Raw genomic sequence first — 25,489 nt, 5'->3', positions numbered from 1 at the left:
AACATTCCACGATAGGCTAAGTGTTTTTACTTGAGGCTGAGGAAGCTAAATTAGCTGACAGGTGATCAGGCAGGAGGAAGACCAGCTGTCCTTCTTCCGGTTCTTTGGTGCTGCCAGATCATCAAGATGATGTGCCCACTGGGATTTTCTGCAAACATTAAAACATGATGTTAGATTTTCCTCAACAAACTTTCACTCCAGGAGTGGAGAAGGGATACATCATTATTCCTTTTCCACCTTTGTATCAGTTACCTATAGCTGCATAAAAACAAGACTCCCAAATTTAGCAGGTTGAACAACAAACTCCTTGATTTCTCTGAGCCATCTGGCTGTGGTTCAAGGCCTCATATAAGATTGCAAGCAAAGTACTGGCTGTATTTATCCCAAGACTCACTGCCAAGGTCCCCCTTCCAAACTCATATTGTTGGCAGGGTTCAGTTATTTTCAGGCTGTTGGCATGAGGGTCTCAGTTCTGTGTTAATTGTGTAACCGAAATCTCACATGGGCCTCTCCACAGAGCATCTCAGATCATGGCAAGTGGCTTCCATGAGCAAGAGAAGCATAAGAGTGAGAGTTGGCAAGGCAGACAGAAGTCAGTCTGTTACCTAGTCTCAGGAGTGACATCTGTTGCTTTTGCCATAGAAAAAGGTAAAAGCAGGTAACTAGGTCCATAGGTAACTAGGTCCAGCTCACATTCAAAGACAAGGGGATTATGTGATGAACACCAGCATGCAGGGATCACTGGGAGCCATTTAAGGAGCTGCCTACCACAAGTGTTGTTTTTTAATTTATATTAAAAGCTAATGAGCCAGGTGTGTTGGTGCACACTGTAATCCCAGCGACTCAGGAGGCTGAGGCAGGAGGATCGTGAGTTCAAAGCCAGCCTCAGCAATTCAGCAAGGCCTTAAGCAACTTAGTGAGACTCTGTCTCAAAATAAAATATTAAAAATGGTTGAGGATGTGACTCAGTGGTTGAGAGCATAGGGATTCAATCCCCAGTACCAAAACAAACAAACAAAAAACCAAAAAGGCGAATGACAGGCTGAGAATATAGCTCAGTGTTAGAGCACCTGTCTGGCATGTGCAGAGTCCTGGGTTTGATCTCCAGCACATACAAAATAAAACAAACTGAAATGTAAAAACAGGAAAAAAAAAAAAAGCTAATGACTAAGGAAGTTAAGGTTGCTATGTGTCTGAGCCAGCTGTGGTAAGCTCATTATTCCTTGTGCTCTTTTTCAGAGTTAAATCGTCTTCCAAGGCATACACATATTCAAGTGATACAATAACTTACGGGGAAAGAGAACTCCCCTACTTTCCATCACTGTTTTTGGTTCAAGATTTGTGGGTATTTTTTTTGTGCTGGTGATTTAAAAAATATTTATTAAATATTTTATATGAAGGGTTTTCTCTATGTAAAAATGAAGACTAGAGGACATATAGAAATTATTAAATTATTAAAATAACCAACAGTCATCTTTTTGATTTTTGAAATCACCAAATTGAATTTGTATTATCATGCATTCTGGTTATAGCATGTTCACAGAGCTGCTGTTACTTAGAACCACCAAACAACTACAAAACCCATTTCGTCTTTTCAGACGCCTTTACTTCATCTGAGCCATCAAGAGAGTTGAGGTGCCAGCCTCTGAGAAGCCCTCCCTGACCCCTTTCAGGTCAGGTCGTATGCTCTTTCTCTGTACTCCCATTGCATCTGGCTCCTTTCTTTATAACCATATTAAAATGTGATTGATTTCCTTGTCCAATGTCACCACTGGACTGTTGCTTTGTGGTTCTTTTAGGTCTGGAATATGTTCCATCACCATGGTCTTAGTATTTTAGTACTTTTAAGCACAATAACTGGCACAAAAATGGAATCAATTAATGTTTGTAGATGGAACAATGTTTATAATGACTCATAGCAGCGCATGCATGCAGAGTAAAGTGTTGTCTTGAGTCAGAGTTTGCACTAAGTTCCTGATTTTATTTTGTTCTAAATTGCTGGAAATCTCTCTCTAAGCAGTCTGGAGTCTATATATAAAATATATAAACATCAACTACTGCCATTCAAAGTTGCTTTTCAAAATTATAAATGTAATACATTAAGGTAGTTATTTTACATTATATATATATAATGACTGCAGAGTGCATTTCAATTCATTGTACACAAATGGAGCACAACTTTTCATTCTCTGGTTGTACACAATGCAGACTTGCACCATATGTGCAGCCATACATGTACCTAGGGTAATGATGTTCATCTCATTACACTATCTTTCCTACCCCAATCCCCCCTCCCCACCCCTCTCTCCCCTTTACCCAATCAAAATTCCTCTATTATTTCCCTGCCCCCCTACCCCCATTATGGATCAGCATCCCCTTATCAGAGAGAACACACCGTCTTTGATTTTGGGGAGTGGCTTACTTTGCTTAGTATGATATTCTCCAACTCCATTCATTTACCTGCAAATGCTATATTATTCTCTTTTAATGCTGAGTAATATTATATTGCATATATATATATATATATGTGTATATATATATATATATATGTATATTACAGTTTCTTTATCCATTCATCTGTTGAAGAGCATCTAGGTTGGTTCCACAATTTAGCTATTGTAAATGGAGCTGCTGTGAACATTGATGTGGCTGTGTCATGGCAGTATGCTTATTTTAAGACCTTTGGGTATAGACCGAGGAGTGAGATAGTTGGATCAAATGGTGGTTCCTTTACAAATTTTCTAAGGAATCTCCATATTGCTTTCCATAGTGGTTGCACCAATTTGCAGTGCCACCAGCAATGTATAAGTGTACCTTTTCCTACATCCTTGCCAACAGTTATTATTGCTTGTATTCTTGATAATTGCCATTCTGACTAGAGTGAGATGAAATCCTAGAGTAGTTTTGATTTGCATTTCTCTAATTGCTAGAGGTGATGAACATTTTTTCATGTTTGTTGATTGACTGTATTTCGTCTTCTGTAAAGCATCTGTTCAGTTCCTTAGCCCATTTATTGATAGGGTTACTTATTTTTTTTTTTTTTTGGTGTTTTTTGAGTTCTTTATATATCCTGGAGATAGTGCTCTGAAGTGCGTTTGGTAAAGATTTTTCCCATTCTGTGGGTTTTCTCATGATGTTCTTGATTGTTTCCTTTGCTGAGAAGAAGCTTTTTAGTTTGAATCCATCCCACTTATTGATTCTTGATTTTTACTTCTTGTGCTTTAGGAGTCTTGTTCAGGAAGTCAGGTCCTAAGCCAACATGATGAAGATTTGGGCCTACTTTTTCTTCTATTAGGTGCAGAGTCTCTGTTCTAGTGTCTGTCTTTGATCCACTTTGATATTTGTGCTGGGTGAGAGATAGAGGTTCACTTTCATTCTGCTATATATAAGGGTTTCCAGTTTTCCCAGCACCATTTGTTGAAGAGGCTATTTTTTCTCCAGTGTATATTTTTGGCACTTTTGTCTAGTATGAGATAACCATATTTACGTGGTTTTCTCTCTGTGTCTTCTATTTTGTCTATTTTGGTACCAATACCTCTATTTTTGTTACTATTGCTCTGTAGTATAGTTTAAGGTCTGGTATTGTGATGCCACCTGCTTCACTCTTCTTGCTAAGGATTGCTTTAGCTATACTGGATCTCTTATTTTTCCAAATGAATTTCATGATTACTTTTTCTAGTTCTATGAAGAATGTCATTGGGAATTGCATTGAATAGGAATTGCATTAAATCTATGTAAGTTTTGGTAGTATGTCCACTTTCACCATATTAATTCTGCCTATCCAAGAGCATGGGAGATCTTTCCATCTTCTGAGGTCTTCTTCAATTTCTTTCTTTAGTATTCTGTAGTTTTCATTGTAGAGGTCTTTCACATCTTTTGTTAGATTGATTCCCAAGTATTTTTTTTTGAGGCTATTGTGAATGGGGTAGTTTTCTGGATTTCTCTGAGGGTTCATTACTGATGTAGAAATACATTTGATTTATGGGTGTTGACTTTATGTCCTGCTACTTTGCTGAATTCATTTATCTAGAAGCTTTCTGGTGGAGTTTTTTGGATTCTCTTAGAATTATGTCACTGGCAAATAGTGATAGTTTGAGTTCTTCTTTTCTTATTCATATCCCTTTAATTTCTTTTGTCTAATTGCTCTGGCTAGAGTTTCAAGGACTATGTTGAATCAAAGTGGTGACAGAGGGCATTCCTGTCTTATTCCAGTTCTTAGAGGGAATGCTTCCAATTTTTCTTCATTTAGAATGATATTGGCCTTGGGCTTAGCATAGATAGCTTTCATAATGTTTGAGGTATGTTCCTACTATCCCTAGTTTTTCTAGTGTTCTGAACAAGAAAGGGTGTTGTATTTTGTCAAATGTTTTTCTGCATCTATTGACATGATCATATAATTTTTATCTTTAATATATTGACATGATGAATTACATTATTGATTTCCAAATGTTGAACTAACCTTGCATCCCTGGGATGAACCCTACTTGATTATGGCACACTATCTTTTTAATATTTTTTTATTCAATTTGCCAGAATTTTATTGAGAATTTTTGTGTCTTTGTTCATCAGTGATATTGATATGAAGTTTTCTTTCCTTGATATGTCTTTGTCTGGCTTAGGTATCAGGGTGATACTGCCTTTTATAGAGTTTGGAAGGGTTTGTAGGAACTTCTGAATACAACAGGACAATGTTATTGTTGGAAGAATAAAACAATTTAATAACAATGGCTTATCCCAGGTATGGTAGTGCATCTCTGTAATCCCAGCGACTTGGGAGGCTGAGGCAGGAAGATCACAGATCAAATCTAGCCTCAGCAACTTAGCAAGACCCTGTCTGAAAACCAATAACAAGTGCTGGGGATGTAGCTCGGTGGTTAAGTACCCCTGGGTTCAATTCCCAGTACCAAACCAAAACCAAAAACAAACAAAAAATCCCATCTTGGTTCAATACCTAGATTTCTGATGAAAATTCCATCTAGTAATCAGCAGCTACTCCAAACTTTTCAACAAAATATTTATTTATTGGCTCAGAAGTCCAAAGGCATCAGATGTTTTAGAGTATGACAAAGCTTTAAAGATGAGAGCTCTTTTAAATACAACCAATTTCTTGATCCTAAATAATGCACAAAGTAAAACTGCTCTTTAACTACTTGTAAAGACAGTGGCACTATTTTTTCTTTCTTCTTACTTTGCTCCTTGATCTAGACCTGATGATTGTAAAAGTCAGGAGTTTGAACCTTCCTTTGCTTTCCTCTCTGTGTAAGGTCTTGAGGCCTACTCATTCATCTTTACAAAGTGATGGCTGTGACCAATGCATTGCTCACCTCAAGAGGACAGCTTGGTTCTTAACACCCACTCTGCAAGTTCTCATTGCCACCTCAGTGACTAGATGTAGCAGAGTGGGTCCTGGCAGCAGCTGAAAATTTTAAAGTTCATCTTCTCTTGATGATTAATTTGAAAGCATAAAATGGTTTCTAAGTGATAGACCAAGGTTGCTTTTTAAAACGTCACAACTATGATTATTTAACTTGGGAAGCTATTAGATAGGAAATGCTAACTTTGCCCTAGAAGTACAAATTCTACTGCCTGAAGTGGCCTACATTCTCTGCCACTTCTAGAGACTTTAGAAACAAAAGCAAACAAGGAAATCAAAACACAAGTTTTTATTTCAGTTCAAGGGTTAAAATTCCTTACTATAAAGTGCTAAGTTGGAGATTAAGTGTATAAACTAAACATGCACCCTAGCATTATCTTCTTGGGCTTTTGTAATCATTAAACCAATTGCAGAAACATATAAAGTGTATGAAAAAGTGAGTAAAGGAGAGCAAATTATTAATACATGCATATAAAATACAGATAATTAATTTTGCAGGAAAGTTAGAAAAAAATCCAAGGTCAATTTGTCATTTATAGTGGCTCAGACTCAAATCATCTCCAAAACTCAAGTGATATAGCACACAAAATGTTTAATTTCTACAATATACATTGCTTTCTTTGGATTTTGAAAAATCATAAAAGCAATCACACTGAAGCTCTTCCTGTCTGATCAAGCCCATGTTAACAATTGTTCATTGAGAAGTCACAGTAATTGCTTGCAGAGTTTGCAGGTGTCAAGGGATCATGGTAACAAACCTGTAGAATAACACTATTACATAAATAAAAACAGGGAAAATGAGTCTTAAAAAATTACATTTTAAATCAGAATGATTGACAAGCTATACATGGAATACTTGGGCTGCTGTTTAGAACTGCTAGACTTTTAAAACTTCCAGCCAGCAAAAACAGGGATAGGAAGGCACAAGAAAAGAGCACTGGATAGGGTTGGGAGATGTGGGTACTCATTCCACTTCTTTGGGCTTCAGTTTTATATTAACGAATCTGGACCAGATAATCTTTCTTAGATCTTTAAAAACACTAAAACCCCAAATTCCTTCTGGATCTAATTGGTACAATTCAAGGCATCTTGTTTTTAGTATTTGTAATAAAGTAACATGAGCAATACTGCAGACATATTTATTTTGCAATGAAAGCATAATCCCCTTGAGAATTATTCCTAAATTACAACCAGGCTTTCTCCATTCTGTTACATCAGTTGATACACTCCTGAAATAAGAAAGCATCTTTCTCACCAAACAATAACTATAAAAATATTTAGTGGCAGACATTTATGAATTCTTTTTAAAAAATTCTTTGTAGTTGTAGATGGACACAATGCCTTTGTTTATTTTTATGTGGTGCTAAGCATGAACCCAGTGCCTCACACCTGCAAGGCAAGTGCTACAGCCCCAGGCCTTATGAAGTTCTTTTAATGCCCAATAATTATATGAAACATGATAAAGATTCTGACATTGAAATTGGTTAAGTCAAAGTTAAAGGAGACTTTTCATGTCTTTGTCATGTGAAATGTGAAAATCTTTTGCTTTTTGTTAAACCTCTAGATTATTTTCCTCCCAGAAAACACTGTTTTATTCCTATATACTTGAGAGGTTGGGATGAATAGGTTTCTTCCAATTTGTGGGCATGTGGGGATTGATTTCTTGTGTTAAATTTGGGATGCAAGATAATGACAATATCACATAGGTATACTTGAGTAGTGTTCCTGAATTGAAAAAATTTCCTCCATCTATTTTGTGTTCTTTTAGAAGATGTGTTTAACACTGGAGTACTATGAAGGGCTGAAATAACTTCCATAAGATGCCAAAATTTTGTGTCTTTTATTACTAAAACCTATGGCTTTCACTATAGTAAATAATTTGTAAAGTTTTCCCAATGATCTCAAAGAGTAAAAATTACACACACACACACCAACACATACACACACACAGGGGGGGGAGGAGTAGCAAGCATTAGCATTATTCTGAAATTGATGCCTAAAATATTAGTTCCACTCTCGTCTTAATAGATAAAATGTTTGACTCAGAAATGAGATCCAAGGCTTGCTTATAGTTCAATGAAGGCATATAATACAGTTTAAGCTATTGATCACTTGGTTCTTTAGTTCTATCTCTGCAAACAGAAAACAATGTTATTAATCACATTAAAGTTGTGCCTTTACTAGGTTAAGATTTATCATTACAACCTATTCTTGCACTTTTTATCTTTCTTAAATGTTGAGGAAATGTCCTTTTAAAAGATACTCAGATCCTACAGAAACTAGCCTATGGTGGCAAGTTTGTGCTTTCTACTGAAAAAAAGAAAACCTTTTTCATTTTAGCAGCCAGAAAATTTAGAATCAGATTTACTGTTCAAGCTTTACTTGCTAAGTTGTGTGAAACCATGTATTTCTATTCTGTTTTAATACTCAATGGCAGGTGGGTGTGATGATGCATACCTATAATTTCAGTGACTTGGGAGACTGAGACAGGAGGACTCTAAGTTTGGAGCCAGTCTCAGCAACTTAACATTCAATGTCTTCTTCAAAGGCTCTCTATTTTGTAGATCTCTTTAAGTCCTTTCAAAACAGGATACAAATTCCAAAAATAAAAACATAGGGGCTGGTATTGTGGCTCAGTGGCAGAGTGCTTGCCTTGCACATATGAGGCACTGGATTCGATCCTCAGCACCATATAAAAATAAATAAATAAAATATATAGGTATTATGTCCATCTGCAACTAAAAAAATACAAAAAAAATAGTTACAAGTGACCATCAATAATATAGACCATCAATAATATAGTTAAGCATTTCCTACTCTAATCTAGAGGTTAAGGATGGATTTACCAGCTATTGTATAATGAATAAAATTTTATGTAGAAAATATGCTAATCTCTCTCATCATCCTAACAAGATCACAGTTGTTGTATTAAGAATTTATTTACTACATTGTTCAAATAAATATTGGCTGGTCTAAGTTACCTACTAAAATCAAAAGGCCTACTCAGCTCGTGAAACAAGTTATCAAATTTCTCTGGTATTAGTTCATTGAAAGTCATTAAGTCTTTATTTTTTATTTTTTTTTAGTTGTTGATAGACCTTTATTTTATGTATTTATATGTGGTGCTGAGAATCGAACCCAGTGCCCCACACATGCCAGGCACGTGCGATACTGCTGAGCCCCAGCCCCTCATTAAGTCTTCTGAGTTGTATTTTTAAGAGAGGAAATTATGATGACTTAAAATAATTAAATCATGAATATACTATGTGTAAGTTATCTTCTGGATATAATCTACTTTTTTAAAAATAAAAAAAATGTGATACAGGAAACACTGAGGCAGTATTGTGTCACAACATTCACTAATCTGGAAAGAACATATCTATGTAAAAGAATGAATGAATGAAACCAGTGAAACCTCAACTTCTCATTTCATTGAGAATTTACTACAAGAAATGTAAAAAACAAGAATTTACCTCTTATAAATAACATGTCTCTATTAGTTACAATTCAATAAATGGACTTCATTCCACATATATCTTAAGACCCAAAATATCAGTGCCATAAATAACATGATTGAATGATCATGTAACAATGCATATTTTAATAAGATGTGTAGGGATTTAGAGCAATAAATATCATACAGTGAAAGATTTATCACAAACTAAATACAGCAACAAAAGGAAGAGAAAGCTATGTACACATTACCAAGGTCTTTATAATAAATTATGGGTGTACAGTTCCAACAAAGCATGTTTGTATACAAAGCTGCTAATGTGAACACTGAAAGAAATCTTCATGTAGGTCTTTCATCTTGACTTAATAGTTTGTACAGTATCAAATAATATCAAAAAAGTCTAAAAAAACACAAATGAATTATATCATGTTTATAAATTATTGTTTTATATACCATAAAAAAATGTCAAAAGTGCAGTTTAAAAAAAAGTTGAAATTGTTATTCTTGACAAGAGTTAGAAAAATGTGCTGTCCTAAGAAAGAAGCAATCAAAAGGCTTTCACAGTTTCTTAGGAATTTTCCTTTAACTCTCACAGAATCTTGGGTTACCAAATGTCAAAAGATAAACCAATACAAAGGAAGTAATCTTCTTACAAAAATAATAGGAAATGTAGTTTTGGGGATGAGAAACACTGTAAGTAAACACAATTATAGATCTCCCCACAAGTGAATTAAATGACTGTCTACTGGAATGAATGGGCTGTCACCGAATGTGACCAAATGTAGGCGATTTCAAAGATTTGCTAGACATTTTTGTCTTTCTCAAATTTTTAGTCATAACTGGTAAGGTGCATATATCTCAGGATCATGAAGTTTACTAGTATAATACAACAGAGATAAGGTATGATTTAAAGGCGATAAATTATATCATCTATTTCTCATAGAAAATAAGGACTAACAATCCAGTAATTAAAAGACAGTAGTGTAAAAATTAGTGTAGAAAAACAGAACTAAATTAGCTGTATTTTGACAAGTTTAACAACAAATGCCTGTGTTGAGGTAAGTGGTGTATTAACCACTCATTAGTATACAGTAATGGCAAAACTATAGGCATATAAAACAAATTATAGAAAAGAAAAATAAGAGGAATATAAAGAAAAACCTTATTTTTAAGTTTATTATGGGTTCAAAATATTGGCAGAGCTTTATCAGTCAAGAGCAGTATTTCTGATGCTAAAACTAACAGGCAGCCTGAGCCTGGCCCAACACCACCAATGCCCCTCTTCACCTGCTATGTAACTGGTGATGATTTTGTTTATATGACATCAAGCAACATATGATGATTATTTTTTTTTCCTACCAAATGTATTAAGTTCCTTTGTTTGGCTTAACATAGAGACTGCCTGAGATGATAAAAATGTCAATGTGATAGGGAAATGGCAAATGAAGGTCTTCCTAGTTTGATAGGAAAATAGAGTTGGTTACTGAAATCAGAATGGCTGCTCTGTAGGTTGCATAATACATACTTAATAATTAATATCACCTTTAGTAGAAGATTAAAAGTCGATGGATATGGATGCTTGTGCAGAATCTTCTCGCCCCCTGACATAAATTTCACAAGGAATCTCCTCCATTACTCTGTCTTCTAGGGCCTGTTCAGGGCACTCATGTGCCTGTTTGAAAGTGTAACTACTTTTTTTGAAGGTGCTATTGAATGTTTTCATTGGCTGTGGTTGTGCAAAATCATTTCGGAAAGGAAGTTCCATGGAACTGAGGTTGGTCCTGCTTTGTTTGACACTGGATGCTTGCGATCCACAGTGATGGTCGTGAATGCACCGGGAGGCAGTGGAGGAGCGCCGCATCTTCTGGTAGTTGTCCAATTCTTCTGACAAGTCTGCCAGGTCTGCAGAAATCTCTTTGTCCCTTAGTGAAAATAGTTCATAATGAGGAGGATCAAACACTTCTTGGAACCCAGTTTTATTAAAAGCAGTTTTACAAGCCATGACCTTTTTTCGGGGCTGTTTCACTTGTACTAAAATAGAAATAATGAGAAGAACCAAGACAATTCCTGATGTAATGCCAATAATTGTCCCATGAGTTTTAGTGATCTGTTCAAATAGTCCAGCTTTTTTCTTTTCTGTAGAAAGAGATAGAGAAACATTAAGCTTTTCAAAATTCATTAATAGAAGTCCTGGAACAAACTGGTAAAGGATTTTTAGGAAAAGCAGAAAACAGGTCAAATATATCACAGACAATGCAATTGAAAATTAAGCTTTTAAACAAACACAACAATCCTAGTCTTATGATCTCTGGGCAAAAACAACAATCCTAGTGTTATGATCTCTGGGTAAAGTAACTAATCACAATATGACTAGACAGATTACAAAAAAAGTACTTGGTTACTTTGCTGAAAGGTATAGAAAAGCTTACAACTTGCAAATCAAATTGGATGCATTAATATAGAAATGCCGAAATATTCTTATTTTATCAAGTTTAACTTTCTTCTATATGGTAGGTTTGACCAACTGCTATGTTTAAGCATATCAACAAGATTTACACTGATGACCACCAGGAAAAGAGAACAAATAAGATCTAACTAGCCACCAAAATGTTATCATGGTCTACTGTTTTTGAATGATTACCTGAAAATATTTCACGTCAAGTACTTAATACAGCCATGTCACATTATATCACCTTTTCATAGATATTTATTGAACATTTGGGAGGATGAAAGGTAGATAAATCTTATTTCTGCCACACTGCGTTGACAACCAACTGGCAAACATTCAACAGTTATCACAAGCCATATTTATCTTTCAGAGGATATAGGTTGGAAATATAGCAAAGCAGATTTGATGAAATTAAAAGCAGTTCTTCGAATGGGTCTGCTCTTATATTGTAAACCTGAATCTATTAGTTGATTTTTATTTAGTGTTTCCATATAACTTAAAAAAGAATACAAGGCTGTCCTCTAAATTATTTTCACAATTAATTTAGGTATCTTTAGAACACAAATGACAGATTTCAACCACAATAAGAAAATAAAACAAGGGCAAGAAATATGACAACTTTTGAACAACTTAAAATAAAAACATACTCTAAACAAAAAACTGCTTTTGTTGAAAATAAGTGTTTTTCTTTGCTTTTACCACATCCCAGAGGTCTACTATCCATAAAAAAAAGTCTCCATTTCTGCAAGTAGTTATACTAAGCACTATTGTACAAAAAGAACATTTTAAGTCTTCCTTAATGAAAGGCAACAGTCACTCTTTTCTCAAAACAGTTGGCCTTTGCCTTGGACTCACCTTTACAATGATTTTCATCCCAAGGGTATGCACAGTTTTGAACACCATTACAGACTAAAGAATTATTGATGCACATGTTGCTATGGCAAAAGAAAGTGCTGCCTGTACAGGGAGCTGTAGGAAAAAAGAAAACTGTTTTGTTAAGAGCAGAGACATGCAGATCACAAATCCACCTCGATTTATTTTATGCTTGAGAATTTGACTTTATAAGAGTATTTTCATATTTCAAAGGCTTTTCCATGAACACATTCTGCTACACAAACAATAGGAGAAAGGTCAATATTCTCTGATGCTGGCTCATACAAACTTTTTCTAATGCTGACCATCTAAAGGTCATTTTTAGTGTAATGACTGTATGAACGTATTTCCCATAGTTCTTACGGAACTTCTATGTGGTTTAGTAAATTTTTTTTCAAAACTTTAAATTACAATGTTAGCAAGGATGTGGAGTCTTTGACACCCTACATGTGTTGCTGGTGGGAATGCAAAATGGTGCAGCTGACATGGTTCAAACTGCCTGGTGATTCCTCCAAAAGGCAAACACAGAATTACCTTATGATCTAGCAATTCTACAAGGTTATGTAACTATAATGATTAAAAGCAGTATCTCAAGAAGATACTTCCACATCAGTGTTCACAGCAGCATTACTCATACCAGCCAACAGGTATGTCCACAGACAAATGAATGGATAAATAAAATGTGGTATACATAAGACAACATTACTCAGTCATGCAAATAAATGCAATTGTATCACATGCTATGACATGAAAAAAGTTTGAAAACATGCTAAGTGAAATATTTCATTTTGCATAATTATTTGTATGATCATTTATTTTATGACAAACATGTATGATCCTCCTTTTAAGAGGTACCTAGAGAGGCAAATTCATAGAAAGTACAACAGAAGTTAACAGGGGCTGAGGACAAAGGAGAATAGGGAATTAATATTTAATGGGTACAGAATTTCAGTTTGGAGTGATGAGAAAGTTCACAAAATAGTGGCAATGACTGTGCAGCAATGTGAATGTACTTAATGCCACTGATATTCACTTAAAATTCTAAATTTTATGTTATGAATGTTTAATTATAGCAAAAATGGAAAAAAGTGCCCTCTCTGAATTAAAACAATTAAATTTTTTTTTTATTATTTTTGAGGTGCTGGGAGATAAAACCTAGGGCTTTAAAAAAAAGTTTTTAGATGTTGATGAACTTTTATTTTATCCATTTATTTATATGCGGTGCTGAGAATTGAACCCAGTGTCTCACACATGCTAGGCAAGTGCATCCTTCATCCGTGCTCCAACACCGAGAACACACCCAATTCCAAACAATATAAAGACACTAATAAATGTGCCATGTAATTTCATATTTTATATAAGTTATTCTTTCAGCCCTGAATACCATCTTCCCTTCATGATGACCACCTACTCATTCCTAAAGATGATCTCAAATGTGACCCACTCTGAAAAATCCCCTTAATTCTCCCAGGTGGCTGGTCACTCCTGTGTGTTCTGTCATACTTCATCTATTCTACTTGGCACTTCTTGCATACGTAAACATTTGTAATAATGGATTATGTGTTTACGTTTGTTATGAAATAAAGCTCTACACTGGAGATAAAAATCTAACATGGTAGTACAAAGCACCTCAATGAAGGATGCACCCACAAAAAAATCTTGAAGTAGCTTAATATTTTCCTATAGTAAACAAGATTGTAGAGGTACAAAAGCAGCCCAAAGCCTTTACAAGTCTTCTAAAATTATAACTGGACAAAATGTATTTCATGCCTAAAGACTCCATTTTTGATTTTCAGAAAATACATGCTTTATCAAGGAATAAACATTTTTAGACATTGTTTTAAACATTCCTTCTCATGATTAAAAAAAAAAACCTAAAGTTTTACTGGACAATGATTGTTTTCTATAAACATTATTGTCTTAATAAATATACAATGAACCTCATGAAAATATAACCATGAGTTTAAAAAATTTTTCCTCGAATGAGAAGACTCTCTCTTTAGGGTATAGTTTTAAAATACCTGACTCCTACTGCAGTATATTAACAATAATAAAATTGAGTATTTTGGTATTCACTTGCCACATCTCCTTTGTCTTTCTCAACTGGCTCTGAATATAGGCTGGAAAATTAGGCATGTATTGGGTCCTCAGAACACCCTAAACAAAATCTGACAGTTGAAGAGAGAACATCCAAAACTGCTTTGCTACTAGAGATTCTCTCCCTGTGCCTCAGCTTCCTCCTTTAAAATGAATAGAAGAGTGTACAGTGTGTCTTAGATTTCTGGTTCTAAGATTTGATCAGACTATAAAATTAGTGGTCTTAGTCTGTACTTTGGTTCTTAATTTAAGTGCAAAAAAAGTATACAATATTTTTTTTTAGAGACTGTTAACTTGTCAAAATAGCATCATTAAAACAAATATTTCTGATGTAAGTAGATCAATTTCAAGTAATGAAATAGAAAACGCCATCAAAAGCCTACCAACCAAGAAAAGCCCAGGAATAGATGGATTCTCAGCCGAATTCTACAAGACTTTCAAAGAAGAATTAACACCAATATGCTTCAAAGTACTTCATGAAACAGAAAAGGAGGGAACCCTTCCAAACTCATTCTGTGAGGTTGATATCACCCTGATAGCAAAACCAGACAAAGACCCATCAAGGAAAGTATACTTTAGACCAATAACCCTGATGAACACAGATGCAAAAATTCTCAATGACAAATCATATACAAAAACATTAAAAAGACAGTGCACCATGATCAAGTGGGATTCATCCCAGTGATGCAGGGTTAATTCAACATACGGAAATCAATAAATGTAATACATCATATTAATAGATTTAAAACAAGATCTCAAAACAACATCATCTCAATAGATGCAGAAAAAGCATCTGACAAAATATAGCATACCTACATGTTCAAAACACTAGAAAAACTAGGGATGGTAGGAACATACCTCAACATTGTAAAAGCTATATATGCTAAACCCAAGACCAGCATCGTTCTAAATGGAGAAAAATTGAAAGCATTTCCACTTAAAACTAGGACAAGGATGTCCTCTTTCACCACTTCTATTCAACATCATCCTTGAAACTCTAGCCAGAGCCATTAGACAGAAGAAAGAAATTAAAGGGATACAAATAGGTAAAGAAGAACTCAAACTATCACTATTTGCTGAAAACATGATTCTATAAGATCTAAAAAATCCCACCAGAAAACTTCTAGAATTAATAAATAAATTCAGCAAAGTAGCAGGATATAAAATCAACACCCATAAATCAAACTCATTCCTATACATCAGCAAAGAATCCACTGAAAGAGAAATTAGGAAAACTACTCTACTCACAGTGAAAACTACAGAACACTAAAGAAAGAAATTGAAGAAAAACCCAGAAGGTGGAAAGATCTCCCATGCTCCTGGATAGGCAGAATTAATATAGTCTAAATGGCCATACTACCAAATACAGATTTAATGCAATTCCTATTAAAATCCAAATGACATTCTTTACAGAATTAGAAAAAGCAATCATGAAATTTATTTAGAAAAATAAGAGACCCAGAATAGCTTTTAGCACTTCTTAGCAAGAAAGGTGAAGCAGGAAGCATCATAATACCAGACCTTAAACTACACTACAGAGCTACAGTAATAAAAATGGCATGGTATTGGCACCAAAATAGACATGTAATTAGACATGTAGACCAATGGAACAGAATAGAGGACACAGAGACAACCCCACATAAAATATGGTTATGTCATACTAGACAAAAGTGCCAAAAAACATGCACTGGAGAAAAGATAGTCTATTCAATAAATGGTGCTGGCAAAACTGGAAATCCATATGTACCATAATGAAATTAAACCTTTATCTCTCACCCTGCACAAAAGTCAACTCAAAGTGGACCAAAGACTTAGGCACTAGAACAGAGACCCTGTGCCTAACAAAAGAAAAAAGCGGCCCAAATTTTTACCACATTGGCCTAGGATTTGACTTCATTAATAAGACTCCTAAAGCTCAAGAAGTAAAATCAAGAGTTAAATGGGATAGATTCAAATTAAAAAGCTTTTTCTCAGCAAAGGAAACAATTAATAAAAGTGAGGATAGAGCCTACAGTTTGGGAGAAAGTCTTTACTACAACCAATTCCAATATAAAGAACTCAAAAAACTTAACACAAACACAAAACCAAATAACTCAATCAATAAATGGGCTAAGGAACTGAACAGACACTTCACAGAAGAAGAAATACAACTGATCAACAGATATATGAAAAAGTGTTCAACATCTCTAGCAATTAGAGAAATGCAAATCAAAACTACTCTATGATTTCATCTCACTCCTGTCAGAATGGCAATCATTAAGAATGACAGGCAACAATAAATGCTGGCTAGCATGTGGTGAAATAAGTACACTCATACATTGCTGATGGGACTGCAAATTAGTGCAACCACTATGGAAAGCATTATAGAGATTCCTCAGAAAACTGGGAATGGAACCACCATTTGACCCAGCTATCTCACTCCTTGGTTCATACCCAAAGGACTTAAAATCAGCATACTATAGTGATGCAGCCACATCAATGTTTATAGCAGCTCAATTCACAATAGCTAGACTATGAAATCAATCTAGGAGTCCCTCAATAGATAAATGGATAAAGAAAACGTGGTATATAAACCTAATGGAATAATACTCAGGTTTAAAGAAGAGTAAAATTATGGAATTTGCCAGTAAATGGTTGGAGCTGGAGAATATCATGCTAAGAAAAATAAACCAATCCCAAAAAAACAAAGGCCGAATGTTTTCTCTAATATGCGGATGCTAATTCACAATAAGATGGGGGGCACTAGGGAAGAATAGCATTACCTTAAATTAGGTAGAGGGAAGTGATGAGAGGGGAGAGGAGGGAATGTGGGGATAGGAAAGATAGTAGAATGAAACAGACATTATTACTGTATGTGTATATGTGACTACCTGACCAATATGATTCTGCAACATGTATACTCAGAAAAATGAGAAATTATATCCCATCTATGTGTGATATATCAAAGTGCATGAATGCATTCTACTGTCATGTATCACTAATTAAAACAAATAAAAAATTTAAGAAAAAAAACAACAAATATTCCGGGCTGGGGCTGTAGCTCAGCAGTAGCACGCATGAGGCACTGGGTTCGATCCTCAGCACCACATAAAAATAAACAAATAAAATAAAGGCATTCTGTCCATCTGAAACTACAAAAAAATTAAAAACAAAACAACAAATATTTCATGATTCTTAAAAAATACCAGATAGTTTTAAAGCCCATCACAAAGACAACAGGTATTAGTTATACAATTAAGTGATTAGATGAGGGCCGGAAAGTCAATGAAAATGTAAGGTGGTATTTTATTTACTTTGGAAAATCTGCTAGTGCACTATTTCAGCTGTGTCAGAGATATCATAAAACCATATTATACAAATGAGTGCACTTTAAAATATAAAAAATAGCCTAGAAAAAACCCCAGCAATTTTGAGTTCCTCATTTCCATAAACTGCAGTTCTGTTTTTATTTTCACCATAATTCTATTATACTTGCTATTATAATTCTACAACCTATTTAATCTAGTTCACAACTAGGGATGCAGGGAAGATAAGCCATTTTCAAGACAAGCTGAATGAGGTTATAAGTAGCACTGTGGCTGGGCATGTGTGGTGGTGAACACCTGTTATCCCAGTTATTTGGAAAGGTGATGTAGGAGGATCCCAGCCAGCCTGGGTAACTTAGCAAGACCATGTCTCAAAACAAACAAACAGACAAACAAACAAAAGAACACTGTAGATTCTTGGTATTCTGATTAATAACATTCTCAGAATAGTATGTAACCTCAATTTTATGGCTCTTTTAAACTTTTTTAGAGAGAGAGAGAGAGAGAGAGAATTTTTTTAATATTTATTCTTCAGTTTTTGGTGGACACAACATCTTTATTTTTATGTGGTGCTGAGGATCAAACGCAGCACCCCGAGCATGCCAGGCGAGCGCATTACTGCTTGAGCCACATCCCCAGCTCACCTACAAGGATTTTTGCTCCATGTTCCTTACTGTTTGAACAATGAGAAGAAAATACCTTCAGATTTTATTAAAGATTCTTTCTAACTGCTCTCCATACTATTTAACACAATTAGAAAGCAGCATTGATATTATCAGATTTTGTTTTGTAAAAATTTTAAAATTACAAATATGTTAAGCTTTATGATTTTTCATTGGATCAGCAAAGCTTTTAAAATGAGTCATGGTGCCAGTTATTGATATAGAATGCTAATGAACTCCTTCAGTTCCAAAAGATAATAAAATGGCTGAACTGTGGGTCTTTATGGGTAATGGACAAATAATAATAGTGTTAGTTATGAACTGGTCTCTACTTATAGCCTGAGGACTCTTTTCTGCCTTCACTCATGAGTAGGTCACGGACAGAAGAGGAGGGTTAGGGTTTCAGCTCCACTCAACTTTTGATGAGATGTGGCAGTGATGCTGAACGATGGTTCTGTCCTTCAACTAGGCCTGCAGGGGACCTGCAGGCAATATGTCACTGAAAATCACATTCTGAATTTAGTTTAACAAAAATATCCTCTGCTGCTTTCACAGTTCTAGTCCTAGAAATTATTTTCCTAAAACCATATCCTTTCTTAAAGAGTGAAGTACATATTAGTATTCAGTGCCTGGGAAGAAGTTAAACATATCCTGATTGCTATTCTATATCATCTATCTTAGCAAAGTTTTACTATTTTAGTCACATCTCCCATGGGTAAGCAGGAAGTGAACTTCTCAAGCAAAATTAGCCCATTTATATAAACCTCTTCTTAAATATTGTTTTCATGGATGGATTCATAACAATTACAAATCATTAACAGCTTAGAGAAGAACAAAAGAAGTAGTTCAACAATTTGAATTGATGGTAAGTCTTACTGTCTTGAGCTCTAATGTGCTTATCAAGTGGAGCTTTTCAGACTAGGATTTGTTTTTATAATAGTTGTGAAATCCTTTATTTTGATCACACTATTTCTGGAGGGAGCGTTTTCCTCTTGTTCTTAGGTAATGAAACTAAATTTGAGAATGTGGAGCTGTGTCTACTGAAGCATATGATTCAATCTAGATTAGTGAATATAAAGATATCATTTAAGGAAGACTTTCCCCTGTTTAATATATCAGAATCATACTAATAGAAATCATTAGTGTATGTGGACAAAACTAAAATAGATTAAAAAAATTTTTCTCATGTAAGATTTAGATTAGCATTGCCCAGAAATATGTGATCCAAAAAATGTGAGCAAGTAAATAGCCACATTAGAGAGTAAAAAAGTAAAATTAACATTATTAATCTAGTTTATTTAAATCAACATATCTTTACAGAAGAGTTAATATAGCAGCCTGAGGCTGCTCCTTTAGAAAACTGCTTGCAAGGTTGGCCCTTCGCTGCCATCTCTGAATTTGGCTTTTCTCCTTTCCCTAACAGATAAAGGTAGTTCACAATGCTTACAGTTTGCTTGAACAATGTTATTTATGTCCAAACACTTGCTTTCAATCTGTATGCTAGGACTTTTGGTACATGCAAGACTGAAGGTGCCTATGTGACCAGACTCCAATAAAAACACTGGGTGCTGTCTAAGCAGAAACACTGTATCCATGTTACTGCATCTTTTTTTGTTTTTAAAGATTTTTTTTAGTTGTATATGGACACAATATTATTTATTTATTTATCTGTATGTGGTGCTGAGGATTGAACCCAGTGCCTCACACATGCTAGGGAAGTACTCTACCACTGATCCACAACCCCAGCCCTGCATCTTGGTTTCTTGAGAAACAACATGCTCTGATGTCTCTCCTAGAAGGCAGCAATCATAAGAAGCCTGTGCAAGGATTTTCCAGACTCAAGACACAAAATCTTCTTCCCTTGAAGACCTATTATACATCCTTTCTCTAATCATTCTGAGCTGTAAGTACAAATATATGATATTGGGAAGCTTTGAAACAGTGTTCAAAATATTTTCATTTTAACATGTAATAAATCAAAGTATTATTAATGTGATACTTTATATACTTTACTTCATTCCAAATCTTTGAAATCTAGGATATATTTTTATAATTGTAGCACATACCTATTTAGATTGGTCACATTATAAGAGCTCAACAGCTAGCTACATGTGGCTAAAGGACAGACAGTACACTGAACAGCAAAGGTAGAGTTGTCTGGAGTAATAAATAAACTAAGGAGAAAAGTAAGAAGGCTAAAAGATTTTGTGAAATTTGTCTTTGTATAAAGCACTGATTTGTACCTATCTGAAATAGAGAAATAACCTCTGTACAGCTGCTTTATATTTTTTAATTTTGAAAGTTATCAAATTAAAAATATATTTTCAGAAATAAACTCAGATTATATCCATCATACAAAAAGCAACAGTAGCACAATTACCTCATGGCAAATACCACGGCTGATTCCTGACACCTGTAACTGCCCGAGGAACTCACAATGTCCCAACAACAGAACCCTGCGCCCTTTTATCTGCTCAGTTTTTACTTTCCAAGACAGACCAACAAAAAATTCTAAGTATCTCTTGACTCATTTTTGCTGTCCTTTCACTCTTCATTGGTCATCAAATCATGTTGACTCTGTCTCTGTAACTCTTCTTTACTCTCAATGTTCTAGCTTTCTTCAGACCTTCATGACTTCCTACCTTGACTACAGAATAACTTCTAACTAGTCTCCATGCATCATGTAAAGCACAGCTTTGATTATGTTATTTTTTAATACTTTTTAAAATTTGTAGATAAATGCAATACCTTTATTTATCTGATGCTGAGGATAGAACCCACAAGTGTTCCACCACTGAGCCACAACCTAACCTTACTTAACCCTGATTATGTTATTTTGCAGTACAAAATTCCCAGATATCTATAAAGTCTAAATTTAATCTTTAATTTAAAAGCATTTACATTGTAGCTTTAAATGACATTACCTGGCTCATTTTTCTTCTATACCACTACTTATGATCTGAATTAGCTCTGGTTCAATGCCTATGTACATTCTATGGTTTCTATTTAGAATTAACAACCTCAATTAATGTTTTTACCTTCTAAAGTATATCTACTTTCAAGAATAAACTCAAAGAACCTACATTCAAGGGCTACTTGCTCCATAACCGATGCTACCTGCCTGAAGTAATGGGGCTATTTAACAGGAAAGCACTGTGTCATATGTCTCAAATTGTCTTTGTCAAATCCGTATGCAGCAATATAAAATTAAACTCCTATCTCTCACCTTGCACAAAACTCAACTCCAAGTGGATTAAGGACCTAGGCATTAAACCAGAGACCCTGTGCCTGCTAGAAGAAAAAGTAGGCCTAACTCTCTACTATGTTGGCTTAGGAACCAACTTTTCTCAACAAGACTCCTAAAGAAGTAAAATTTTACAAGTAAAATTAAGAATCAATAAATGGGATGGTTATCCAACTAAAAAGCTTCTTCACAATAAAGGAAACCTCAAGAATGTGACGAGAGAGCCTACAAAATGGGAGAAAATCTTTGTCACCTGCACCCCATATAGAACATTAATCTCTAGGACATATAAAGAACTCAAAGAACCTAAAACCAAAAAAATAAATAACCCAATCAATAAATGGGCTAAGGAACTGAACAGATGATGAAGAAATATGATCGGCCAACAAATATAAGAAAAAATGTTCAACATATCTAGCAGTTAGAGAAATGCAAATTCAAACTACACTGAGATTTCATCTCAGTCAAGTCTGAATGGCAATTATCAAGAATACAAGTAACAATAAATGCTGGCAAGGAAAATGTGGGGAACAAGATTCACTGATACATTGCTGTTGGAATGAAAATTGCTGCAACCACTCTGGAAGGCAATATGGAGATTCCTCATTAAACTTGGAATGGAACCACAATTTGACCCAGGTATCCCACTCCTCCGCATATACCCAAAGGATTTAAAATGAGCATCCTATAGTGAAATCAATGTTTACAGCAGTTCAACTCACAGCAGCTAAGCTATTGAACCAACCTAGGTGCCCTTCAATAGATAAATAGATAAAGAAACTATGGTATATATACACAATGGAATATTACTGAGCCATAAAGAAAAGTGAAATTATGGCATTTGCCAGTAAATGGAGACTATCATGATAAATGAAATAAGGCAATCTCAAAAAACCAAAGGCCAAATGTTCTCTCTGATATGCAGATGCTGACTCCCAATAGGTGGGGCAGAGGGAGGGGAGGATATTCACTGGATTGGGGTGGGGGACATGGGACAGGACGGGTGAAGGGAAGTGGGATGGGAGTGGGAAAGACAGTAGAATGAATTGGATACAACATTCCTATGTTCATATATGAATACATGACCAGTGTAACTCCATATCATGTACAACCTCAAGAATGGGAAGTTATATTCCCTGTATGATATGTCAAAATACATTCTACTGGCTGTGGCTGTGGCTCAGTGGCAGAGCACTTGCCTAGCATGTGTAAGGTACTGGGTTTGATCTTCAGCACCACATAAAAATAAATATATAAAATAAAGGTATTGTGCGCATCTACAACTAAAAGTATTTTAAAAAATACATTCTACTGTCATGTATAACTAAAAAAGTATAATTTTTTTTAATATTTATTTTTTAGGTGTAGATGGACACAACACAATGCCTTTATTTTTATGTGGTGCTGAGGATCAAACTCGGGTCCTGCCCATGCTAGGCAAGTGCTCTACCACTGAGCCACAATGCCAGCCCCCCCCAAATTTTTTTAAACGGTAAAAAAGTCTGCATTGTCATTATTTGCATGTATGTCACCTCAATTAAGTGACTGTAAGATCTTTCAGGACAGAAACTACTTTATCCATTCCTATACTTCATAGCAACAAAGACACTACCTTGAATGATAAATGTTAAGTGAATGGAAAGTTTTATTAGAAGACTGGTTGGCCAAATTGGCTTCATAACCCAACCATTTGGTGCCAACCTCTTTAAAATTCTTTAAAGGGTTATAAGAGTATGGCCATAATATAGCCTGGATAAATATCAATAATGATTTTTATTTTTATTTTTTTTTTAAATTTTTAATATTTATTTTTCAAGTATCGGCAGACACAACATCTTTGTTTGTATGTGGTGCATGAGGATCGAACCTGGGCCGCATGCATGCCAGGCAAGTGTGTTACCACTTGAGCCACATCCCCAGCCCCCATGATTTTTAATATAGAATCTATATCATAAAATAATATCTTGAAATTATAAGGAAAAAAGTTTTTGAATTTCTCAAGAAAACTATCTGATAATTCTTACTGTTACACCTTTGTACTTATAAACTTGGAATTTTTACAAACTGTACTGCTTATCACTGCATCATATTTATCAGCCAGGGTATAAAAGGTAAAATTCTGTTTCATGAGCATAATCTTAGGTAAGATATAATATTATTTTTAGAATATATGTGAAATGAACATACACACTCAACTATACCTGGGCAGTTTAAATGTGTCTTTAAATGGTAATTTTCTTCACATAGGAGATGAATCTGAGGAAAGGGCCAATCAACCTTGCCTATCCCTGAACTAAAGGGCCATTTAAAACTGTGTTTTTTTTATCACTGGGACCTAAATACTTCACTCAACAACTTGGAGAAGGGAAGGTGTAGTCTGGTTTAAGTTTTTAGTCCATGGTTGGCCACCTTCATTGCTCTAGGCCTGAGGTGAGAGAGAATATCATGGTGGAAGGATATGGAAGTTGAAAAGCAGAGAGGAAGAGGGAAGAGGAGAGAAGAAAGAGGAAGAGAGGGAGAGAAGGAGACAAGAAAAGGAGGAAAGGAGAAAAGGAGAAGAGAGGGAGAGAAGGAAGGGGCAAGGACAAATATAGTTCCCAAGAGCAGGCCTCCACTGACATACTTTGTCCAACCATACCCCACCTGTTCTCCACCAGCTCCTAATAGTCCATTCAGATTATTAGTCCACTGATGATGTTAGAGCCTTCATGATCCAATTATTTCCTCAAAATCTCACTTCTAGACATTGCTATATTGGGGGCCAATCCTGAGCTTCTGGGGGACATTCCAGATCCAAATATAATGAAAAACAAGTAAAAAATGATGGCATTTTGGAAAGTGGATTCTTGTCAAAATATAATGTACAATGTTTTATGAGTCTTCTTATAAACTCCCTTTTTCTTCTTTTTTTCCTAATTGTATTTTTTTCTCTTTTGGCTCATTAGAGCTGTACATAATGATGTAATTTGTTGTTACATATTTGTACATGCACAGAATATAACAATACAATTTGACTAATATCAATTCTCAGCACTTCATCCCTTCCTCCCACTCCTTGGTTCCTTTCCTATAATAGTCTCCCTTTGATTTTTAGGAGATGGTCTCCCAACTTTCTTTTTCCTCTCTAGTTTCCACATATAAGAGAAAGGATATGGCCCTTAGCCTTCTGAGTTTGACTTATTTTAACACAATGGTCTCTAATTCCATCCATTTTCCTGAAAACGATATAATTTAATTTTTCTTTATGACTGGATAGAATTCTGTTGTGTATGTATGCCACATTTTTAAAAATCCATTCATCTGCTGATGGACATCTAGGCCGGTTCCTTAATTTCCCCTTTTCTCAAGTTGGTCTATGTTGGCTTCTGTCCCAGGACTCCTAAGTCCCGGATTTCAAAACTGTCCCTATGCTTTTGAGTTCCTTTAGAGTAGAGATCAACCTTAATGGATCTGCATCTTTGGTGCCTAGCACAGCACTGGACAAGTAAAGATGAGAACCTGGAGTAATAGAGAGACACCCCAGCTGTTCTCCTGAAGTTCCATTTTCCATTCTCGCAATTTCCTAGCAAGATGAATTTCCTCCACCTTCCTATATTCTGTGATATGCAGACAAGTCATATAACAATGCAGATGGAGGCCAGGAACAAAGAGATTGTCAGCTCCCCTTCATTTTACACATACATATAAAATGTCTAGAAAAGATGGTTTAATCAGCACTTTAATCAAATCTAAGCTACTATGAGATAAAAGCAATTCACTGTACTAAAATAAAAATAAATTGTAATATGACTTGCTCTTATGATAAGTAAAATAAATATTAGGGAGTATTGACACAGCACTTGAATTTTTAGGAGATAATAAGGCAAAGAAATATAGCAGAACCAATTTTTCATGGTGGAGATTTACTCATCTGAATTATCAGGAATCTAAAGGATAAATTCCAAAATCTATCCTCAGAATTTCTCCAGATTAAATTTTGTTTTTTGATGCTGGGGACTGAACCCAGGGCTGCCATGGAGCTACACCCCCCC

The 25,489-nt window shown here is 35.1% G+C and overlaps 1 protein-coding gene across 9 annotated transcripts in view; it reads right to left on the bottom strand.

Annotated features, from left to right (window-relative positions):
* The window catches only part of Neto2 (neuropilin and tolloid like 2), a 64,286-nt gene continuing 38,797 nt past the window's right edge, over window positions 1-25,489 (bottom strand). For 7 of the 9 annotated variants that reach the window (XM_048792241.1, XM_048792245.1, XM_048792244.1 and 4 more), the window contains 2 exons: window positions 12,133-12,246; window positions 5,644-10,964 (listed from right to left, as the gene is read on the bottom strand). In XM_048792241.1, the coding sequence (XP_048648198.1) occupies window positions 10,384-10,964; window positions 12,133-12,246 (695 nt within the window). In that variant the 3' untranslated portion in view covers window positions 5,644-10,383. Of the gene's footprint in view, window positions 149-5,643; window positions 10,965-12,132; window positions 12,247-25,489 lie in introns of those variants that run through there. The other 2 variants (XM_048792242.1, XM_048792243.1) reach the window with 2 other exon arrangements.

The sequence above is a fragment of the Marmota marmota genome, unplaced genomic scaffold (genome assembly GCF_001458135.2).
Source record: "Marmota marmota marmota unplaced genomic scaffold, marMar, whole genome shotgun sequence".
Lineage (NCBI taxonomy): Eukaryota > Metazoa > Chordata > Mammalia > Rodentia > Sciuridae > Marmota > Marmota marmota.
Note: the sequence above shows the minus strand (reverse complement) of the source record. Positions and strands in the feature narration are given on the sequence as shown.